Source organism: Phoenix dactylifera, chromosome 12 (genome assembly GCF_051530095.1).
Source record: "Phoenix dactylifera cultivar Ajwa chromosome 12, Ajwa_hap1_PhDact_Kaust_v1.1, whole genome shotgun sequence".
Classification (NCBI taxonomy): domain Eukaryota; kingdom Viridiplantae; phylum Streptophyta; class Magnoliopsida; order Arecales; family Arecaceae; genus Phoenix; species Phoenix dactylifera.
Genome location: NC_143201.1, coordinates 26,733,778 through 26,743,282, shown reverse-complemented (window position 1 = coordinate 26,743,282; position 9,505 = coordinate 26,733,778). Strand labels below are relative to the sequence as shown.

At 41.2% G+C, this 9,505-nt stretch overlaps 1 protein-coding gene across 1 annotated transcript; it reads left to right on the top strand.

Annotated features, from left to right (window-relative positions):
* The first annotated feature begins 2,212 nt into the window (after nt 1-2,212).
* Nucleotides 2,213-8,279, top strand: LOC103701251 (glutamate receptor 2.7-like). The gene is made up of 5 exons (XM_008783250.4): nt 2,213-2,456; nt 2,537-3,801; nt 4,408-4,714; nt 5,872-6,239; nt 7,767-8,279. Exons 1-5 carry the CDS (start codon nt 2,213-2,215, stop codon nt 8,277-8,279), a joined length of 2,697 nt encoding a protein of 898 aa, XP_008781472.4.
* Nucleotides 8,280-9,505: the final 1,226 nt, after the last annotated feature.

Sequence of the window (9,505 nt, the reverse complement as noted above, 5' to 3'; positions counted from 1 at the left end):
TGAGAATCAATAGCCCCCAATAATGGTTTTAATTTGAGGAGAGGAACTAATATATGGATATCATTGGGATTTTAACTATTTACTATGTCATATTAACAGTGTACCATTATATAGTAACTGTATGTTGTATTCTATTATCTGTGTACTATATTATATTAAGTGTATACTTTGGTATATTAAGTTTGTGCCATTTTATATTAAGTGTATACCATGCTATATTAAGTATGTACCATTCTATATTAAGTGTGTATGTAAAATATTATATTACGTGTGTTGTGGAATATTAAGTATATACACGTATCGTGGTGGTAAAGAATGTGTTGAAGCGTGATGCTTGGGGGGAGGGGTCGGATTGTTAATATCTCTGATGAAGTATCATGAAGGAAAAGCCACAAACTAGGCTAGTTAATATCATCCCCAACCGAAATTGAAAATGAATAAGCATGTCACTTTTCCGTAGGATGGGGTAATGGTTGTATAAAGCTATATAATATTTTTATCTTGTTAATAGATAAAGACAATATTTTCAATGGAATTTTTTTTGATTTATGAAGGTTGCTTTGCTTGCTATTGACCGCGAGTCACGTCGATGTGAAGCTTGAGAAAAAGATGGATCATTTGGACGGACGCCCGATGGAGGTATTTTTGGCATTTTAACTTAAAGATGCGGATCGTAAGTTATAAATCCAGTATCTTGCGGACAGCGAATTATGTTCCGGTCAATTCGAAGTCTTCCGACACCGCCGTCCATGTAGGGACCGCGAAATAATTAACCGAAAGTTTTTAGCTTGTGGACCTTAGAGGTCTCGTCTGCGATGATCTTCCATCTCTAGCGGCAACATTGATGTGAGAGGGAAGGAAAGAACGACGGTAAGTTGTCCAATGGAATGTCTGAACGCGGTTGACGGGGAGTAAATTCTTCTCCGTTGGTTCAGGTGAACTTACTGGCAGGTCCTCCCATGGATGGGATTTTAACGCAAATTCTCCGTTGGCCACTTTTTCAGCACCCAAACCTCCTGGCAAAGTTTTTTTTCCATGATCGATCCCTTTCTAGCATGTAGACTTTGTGGTAGTCATTGTAGACGGGGCAGCTTTCTTTACACGCGGGTCTGTCGAGTACTGAATATTTTTTTTCAGATAAGTGCTCTGTTTACTTTCCAAGAGATCGGAACGGAAGGTTTTAGATTCTCTGGGTCCGGGTTGCTTGCACGACTGTTCACTGTAGAAAGTTCTTCGAAATAATTACTCAGAAAAATGGGAGCTTTCAGAGATTGCTCTTCGGCAAGTTGCAAGCAAACCCAAAGCGGCGTACACTTACGAGGAAGCAATAGTTCTATTTCGTCGTGAGATTATAAGTTTGAGCAGGTCCACCAGCTCGGCGGCCGACCGGTCCAACTGTAATACCCTGCTAGAGCTTGGTCCGTTTGACTGGCTTGGGGCTTAAGATGGGCACGTGCCGGTAGCTCATTACCAAATTAGGGCCGAAAGCTCGTTCCCCCACAAAAAGAAAAGGATTGCACATTCGTTGCACGTGCTGGGAAAAGGTGAACTCCCAAACGGGGTCAGCCTTCTTCCAACACTATCACCGATTCTATTTTTCATTTTATGTGAGGAATTATGCGGGCATTTGTTTAGTCTCATATTGGTTGTTTGCCGAGAAGATCTTGGGTACGTATAGAGACTAGAAATTCAAATAATACCATCCAACTAGTTTTTTTGGGTGAGATTTTTGGGTTGTTACAAATTCAGTCAGATCCCATGAGCTATGTGGATTATGAGACAATGCAGCAAATGCCCATTTGGAGTTATCACAGGTTGATCGTGGCATTTGTGATTGAATTTGAATAAATTTGGATCCTTAATGTGGCGAAGATACTAGGATATATGTTTAATTTTATATTGGTTATTCATCGGAAAAATTTTGAATATTTATACAAAATTTAGGAACGTAAATAATACAGTTATGACAAACTATAGGGAGACATGCACGAACATGATGTGTCCCTATTTATCTTTGGCATACTTTGGTTGTGGGATTGGTCCATAGGTGAGCTGGTGGATAGGGTCCAACCAATAACTATTCCATTTCGTCGCTCTTTCCACTCTCTCGTCTCCTTTAAAATTAGCACATGCTAGCCGTTTGTACCTAAAGCCTGCTAGCCCTAGCCTAAAAAGCTCCTCTTCCCCAAGAGCCGAGGAGTAACTTATGTAGATGTCCATGAAACCTACGACCTGTCTTCGCTTCCTTTTTTTATCATGCTGCTCTTATCTCCTCCTCTCCGGTAGAGCACTCAGTACTGTTCACATCGGTGCCATCGTTAACACTAAGTCTCGCACTGGAAGAGAGCAAAAGATGGCCATTGAGATCGCAGCCCAACAATTCAATTCCACTTCTACGTTACTACTCCATGTCAGCGATTCCAACAGCAGCAATCAGCTACGATCAACTTCAGACGGTAATTTAGACAAATGATAACGTGAAAGAAGAAAAATTTGTCCCAACTTGCTAAAACTATTGAAACGCGTTCGAATGCAGCTAAAAATCTCATCGACTGGGGAGCAGAAGTAATTGTCAGCACAGTACCATGGCCGGAGGCGGACACGGTGGCAGTGCTCGGCGGTCAGGCCAAAATTCCGGTGCTCTCTCTCGCGGCGAACCCTCCGCTGGCCTTGGCACCCAGACCCTTCTTGGTCCGCGTGTCGTACCCGGATTCGGGACAAGTGCAATGCCTCGCGGACCTAGTGAAATCCTACAACTGGAGGAGGGTCATCGCGCTCTACGAAGACGACGCGTACGGCAGCATCTACGCAACTATCGCTCTTTTATCTAACTACCTACGAGACGTCGGATCCGATATAGCCTACGGCGCCGCCTTCCCACCAATGGGCTCGCTCCCTGACCCAAAGGCCGCGGTGCGTCGAGAGTTGGAGAGGGTGCGGAGACAGCTGCCCAAGGTGTACATCATCGTCCGGGCATCTTCGTTATTGACCGTCCATCTCTTCCAGGAGGCAAAGAGGTTGGGAATGACGGCGAAGGGCCACGTCTGGATCACCAACGATGATATCACCACCCTCTTTGACTCGGCCCTCCCGCCGTCGTTCCTCTCTTCTTACATGCAAGGCGTGGTAGGTATCAAGATCTATTTCAACGAGACCACCGACTCCTACCGCGACTTCCATACCAAATTCCGGCAGGGATACGAATCCAGTTACGGAAAGGAAGGGGAGAAGTACGTCGACCCGGGAGTCTTGGCTTTGCGAGCTTATGATGCGCTGCGCGTCATCGCTCGCGCCGCATCTGAGACCGCGAAGCAGCGCAACACGCTGTTCGAAGGGATTCTCTCTTGTCAATTTACTGGGCTCAGCGGGCCGATTAGTTTCAGAAAAGATGGGAGCCTAGCAGAGGGGAAGGGCTCCCCGGCTTTTCGGGTAGTCAATGTTGTGGGCAAGAGCTATAAAGAACTGGGATTCTGGCTCAAGGGATCGGGATTCGTTAACGAGGTGGGAGACATGGGCCTTGGTAGGCCTGCTGTGGATGTCTTGGGTCCGGTCTACTGGCCTGGAGGCCCATGGAGGGTCCCGGGAGGGTGGGGTCGGCTGAGGATTGGGGTTCCGGCCCGGACGGCCTTCGACCAGTTCGTGAAGGTAGAGTACGACGAAACGGGGAAGGTGAGGGCAGTGACGGGATTCTGCATCGCTGTGTTCAAGGAGGCCCTGAAGCGGTTGAAGTACGACCTAGAATACGAGTTCATCCCCTTGGACGGAACTTACGATGAGCTCATCTCCCTAGTGACCTTGAAGGTAAAGTTCTAGTTCGGACTTCCTGAACTTTTGGCAAGATTAAGCTTTTTACATCATTTGACATTTGACATGATGATTTCCTTCTCTTTAACCCGCATAATTCTTCTAAGAATAACACTTTAGTTCTTTTTTTCTTTTGTGAATACGGAAGGTTCATTTAATCTGAATTTTTATTATCATAGCGATTATATGCATGTATCCTAAATGATTGCTGAGTGCTGACGACGAATCTTCTTGAAGCTCCACGCTGCCTTTCTATCTAGCAGGTTTATTCTGCAGGGATTTCCAGGGATACGGCAGGGCCGCAGGAGGGTCGTTCTCACTCTCTCATTAATCTCCCGGAGAAATTTTTTAATAAAAAGATGGGCAAGGGAGGTGGAATTAAGGAATCCTTTCTGAACGCATAATATCCCTCTGCAAAGTAGTTCTTTAGTTTCTCAGTGGCAGCGCACGAGTTTCGATTTTGCTCGAGCGTGCGTGATTATAGAAGCAATCGTTGATTTTTCTGTTCTTCCCGTTCATCAAGCCTGTACTGCAACTTTAAGATCACTAGATGGTCTGATGCTTTAAGATCTTGAAATATCAACACATGTCAGTTTTTCACAGGTTCTTGATGCTGTGGTGGGGGACGTCACTATACTAGCTAAGCGTTCGGCGAACGTCACGTTCACCCAGCCATTTCTTGGGTCCGGTTTATCCATGTTGGTTCGTGTGAAACCAGATCACGAAACGTTGATGCTCACCAAGCCATTCTCCAAGGCAGTATGGGCCCTGATCTTCGCCACCTTAATCTACACAGGGATCATAATCTGGTACCTTGAACACGAGAAAAATCCCGAGTTTCACGGCCCCTGGTGGACGCAGCTTGGAGCCACGCTTTGGTTGATCTTCTGTAGCATCTTCCATGCACATGGTGACATCATCTTTTGAAGATTTCCATCCATTTTTATTTCAGAATATGTAGAAAGACCAAAGCTCGCTAGCTAAGAAAATAGTCCAACTAATAAGTATACAACAAAAACAATATTAACCTCATTTAAGGCCCAAATGTCCAAACCAATGTATAAACCTAGGGGAAGGGAACATGAATTCACTATATCCTCAAACCAGCTAGCTTTTGGAAAGGTTCGATTATGTTATTCTATTATAACGGACCAATATTGAAACTGTGATTGACAATTATAACTATCAGAATAACCATCATTTGCCCCATCATGTGTAATTTGGAATAATTTAGGATTATAACAGTATTATAAAGGAAAATAACAAGAAATAAAAGTAGAATAACAATATTTTTTGTAGAAGTCACTTTTTACCCAATAAAAACTTAGTTTTATATAGTCCAAGCTTTTTCGGAATAGAAATAGGAACAAATTTTGAATTTAAATAATATTTTATTAAAGGAAACAGGGCAACTGTCACCGTGCAACTATTTTTCATGTCCGCCGTGAGAGGGATGGGGTTTGGGTTGTATATTTTATACAAAATTATTGGTCTTTTTTGGGACATCAACAATCCAACAACACCACACTCGGCTCTTAAAGCACTCTATACTCCTTCATTTGTCTGCACAGTTTTTGAAGCAACTATTGCATGATCCAATAGTAGATTCGTGTGAAGAAATGTGAATTACCTTTTTTGCGCGAAGATACAATATAGAGATTGCTGTCAAATAATTTGTATTATTTAGATATTCATTATCAAAATATAAGATTACAGGCTCTCTCCGTATTCATTATAACAGCCACGATTCAAGACCATAATTTTTGGAGAGAATAAATTTAGTCATTTAGTACAAAATGGGTTTGGAAAGGGATAAATTTAGTGAAAGCAGACACCATGGGTTGGAGTTGCATCTAGGGACTCAACTTTTTTTTCCTCTCCATTTGGTAGTAAAATAAAAGCAAACGTCATATTCTGATGAAAGGTATGAATTGGATTTAATTTCTCCGTGACAGCCTAGAGGTCATGTCAATTAAAACTCAGAAATACATGCTAAATTCTATCTTTTTTAAGACAAGTACATTATAGATTCTTGTCAGTACTATATATTTTTATTACTTTTTGCAGGAACGGTCTATAGTTGCTACGCCAAAACAGTGGTCATACCATGGCTCTTTGTTGTAATGATTCTGGCTTCCAGCTACACCAACACCCTTAGTTCTATCATGACTAACCAAAAGCTTGAACCAGTGGTGGATCACAGGAAGGTTGGGTGTGATGGTGACTCGTTTGTTGTGAAGTACCTGCAAGATGTGTTAGGCTATAAAGAACAAATGATCGAGAAGCTTAGAGCAGTAGAGAACTATTCCAAAGCTTTTGAAAGTGGAAACATCACTGCTGCTTACCTTGAGACTCCATATCTACCGGTATTTCTTTCACGGCATGATGGTTACGCCGTCTACGGGGAGACCCATTGGCTTGGCGGCTTTGGTTTTGTAAGTAGCCCAACTCTTTTAAAGCTTCATAAGTAAAGGTACTGTAATTCTTAATAAGATATAGTTTGGTGGTTAATATCCTTGATTAGAGCAACACAGTATATGCGTCACTTGCAGTCCTTATCATTGATTAAGAATTTAAGACTAAAATTGGCGTCATGTGTTTTAGGTTACATGTTGAATTTACAAGTTTTGTAATATAGGTCGACTTAATCTGCATATTTCTTTCTACAATTCTGTTATAATTACTATTTAGAATTGCCTGGCCTGCATCTAAATCAATCGTTTTGCGAGCAAAATTGGTTAGGCTCTAACTTATTGGGTAAGCAAACTAGGTTGTTTAGGATCAAATTCTATTTTTGAAACTTCATGTTACATGCAATTCAATGTTTGTTTATTAGTCCTTTCTCATTCAAGGGCCATTTTTAATTTAGATCTTGAGTTTGTGGATTGCCGACTTTAGAATTTTAAATAAGACCCATTCTTTTTGATTGGATAGTAAGACATATTCAATCTAACCTATTTGATTTTACAAAAGGTTCCAACTTTTATATCATGAACCGATCTATCAGATTATAGCATCGGATCTTTGGTCAGACAATGGAGGAAAATTAACAAGAAGAAATTTAACTCCTCCAAAATTTTATTAAGAGTGAAATAAGGTATTTACAAAAGAGGGTACAATGAGGATGGAGAAGTTGGGGGGTGGGGGTGAGAGAAGTGACGAGAACACAATTATAGATACAAAGGATAGAGAAGAGTTAGGATGATCTCATGGCTATCTAAGGTTTTGCCTCAAATGTTCAATGTATAAAGAACCTTTGAAGAAGTACAGAAACAGAGACGTTTTTTCTTGAAATATTCTTGAGCTCCTTTCATGGTTTTTATTTCTTTTAGCACTAATTTTCTTAAAATTCAAGTCCACTCTCCTCTAATCAATCATACTTCTACTAGCTGGTAAAGCAGAATCCTAATTGATTCAAAATAACTTTGTGAACAAGAAAGGGTTCTTTGCCACCAAAAGGAACTAAGAAGGGTTAGGAACATGCTTTTCTTCCAACACTGCTGCAACCTGGAGCAGCTACATCTGACTGCTGGCAAAAGAAAGTATATATGGATGTGGATGTACAAGCTTACATACACAAATTCAAAATAACAAAAAAAATTAAAATAAAAATAGATAAATTGAATGCATGAATGTGTGTATATGGTCACTCTGTTACTTAAATAAGCTCACACACATAATAAATAATAAATTTAAAACAAGATATAATAACTTAAAGAGAGAGGAGAGAGAAAAGAAAGGGAAAAAAGTAGGGAATGAGTACATCTACAGTACAACAGCAAATTTGAAAATTTTTCAATATTATATATGAGGGACATAATCAATATTAAATAGAGGAGCTCCCTCTAGACCTATCTTTCATTCTTTCTTTCCAAGAAATAATGCATGTACAAAAAACTCCACACTTCATTGATGACCATCAGCCATTCGGTTTATCGTCACCACTACGCACTTTCCTTCAGGTATTCCAGAAAGGTTCACCAGTAGCTGCAGATATTTCTGGAGCCATTTTGGAGCTCAACGAGGACGGGACACTGAAGCAACTGGAAAAAAAGTGGTTCTCCTTCTCTTTGTCCAACTGCCCAAGCCCAGATAATAACGATGGTAAAACAGACAGCTTAAGTCTTGACCACGTTTGGGTGCTCTTCCTCTTTACTGGTGGCATTTCAACAACTGTTTTTCTGTTGTTCATTGCTCGTTTGATCCAAAGAAACCTTACCTCCCACCAACAAGCAGATGCGCCCCCAGGAGAGAGGTTCAGAAGACTATTGAGGTCTCTGATGTCTAAGAGCAAAAAACTGTGGAGGTCTATGATGTTCTGGGAGAAGAATGAAGCTCAACTCTCCAGTGTACCTATCACACCATCTCAAGGAGAAAATGGTATTGCCATGGGCTTTGGAACAACTAACAATGTCGAAATAGAATATCATGACGATGATCTCACGGCTGCAGGGCCTCCTCCTCACCATGGGTAGGAATGGTTAAAAAGTGGCGACTCGCGCTTGACAAAGTTTCCACTGTGACCTCGCTAGACAGATACGGGCATCCCTTGGATGCTTCGACAGAAGCAAGCAACTCAAATGTACATGATGGCTTTGGTAATTTAGCTATAGTAATCTTTTTTATTTGAGAGAGAGAGAGAGAGAGAACTGAGCAATAGCTATACAAATATGTACAGTCAGATGTATTTTAGAGAGAGAGAGAGAGAACTGAACAATAGCTTTAAAAATATGTACAGTCAGATGTATATTTTGAAGTATATGCAGTGAAATTATTTGCTCAGAAGTTATGAATGGAATGGAATGCCCTGGATTCCAATTTCTCTAAATAAAAATTAATAGTAATTTAAAATAAAAAGGGCCCAGGCATGGACCAGGCCTTGTGCAATTTGGCCACATTATAGCTATCTTGAGGCCGAAATTTTGGCGAAAGCCCAAAAGCATGGAACCCAAGCCATCTTTAAGTATCCGAGCAAACGACCACACCTAGCTCGATCTTGACTCGTTTCGGCAGAAGACCAACGCATGTATCCACAAAACAAGCTAATTTTCTTCCAATAGATATCTTTCATTTATAGAACAGAGTTGACTAGACATATCTCATGCTGATAAGCATCACAACACATGTACCAGAGAGTATGTTAGGTAACAGTAATGGATTATTTGCTATATATAATCAGAATATATGCCGTCTGGTCGTGTAGCCCGGTCAAATACCTGCCACTTCAAATCGTAGGATGTGACTTCCATCCTGGGCCCAACCCATGGGCACACAGCCGAGGTCCACTTCAAACAACAGCCAGGTAAAGCAATTAGGGATTAATTAGCACCCTAGCATGGTTTTACCATGGAGCAGGGATCTTCTACCGTGCACAGGCTGCCAAAATTCTATGCAACTCGGGAAATGGACGGCCATCAAACAAAACTATCCACAAGTGTATACCATGTTATATGTAGCGCATGCTGTTTGATGGACATCCATTTTTTAATGATAATCATCGAGGGCTAAACAACATTTTTCAGTGCGACTTATGTACCGCAAGTGTTCGGGGTTGTTCACCATGCATATTGCTGTGAAAATTTTGTGATGCAATTTGCTTTTTTAAATAAAAGTGTGCATCAAGCTGATCGAGCTTCGTAGCACGTAAGTTGGCATGCATGCACTATTGACATAGATGCACTTTATGAAGCCAAATAAACTT

What these genes read in the sequence shown, in the direction of transcription:
- LOC103701251 (XM_008783250.4), top strand. Translation starts at nt 2,213, where the DNA reads ATGTCCATGAAACCTACGACCTGTCTTCGCTTCCTTTTTTTATCATGC. An exon ending in GCTACGATCAACTTCAGACG is followed by an intron (nt 2,457 to 2,536) that starts GTAATTTAGACA and finishes GTTCGAATGCAG; the next exon opens with CTAAAAATCTCATCGACTGG. An exon ending in TCTCCCTAGTGACCTTGAAG is followed by an intron (nt 3,802 to 4,407) that starts GTAAAGTTCTAG and finishes AGTTTTTCACAG; the next exon opens with GTTCTTGATGCTGTGGTGGG.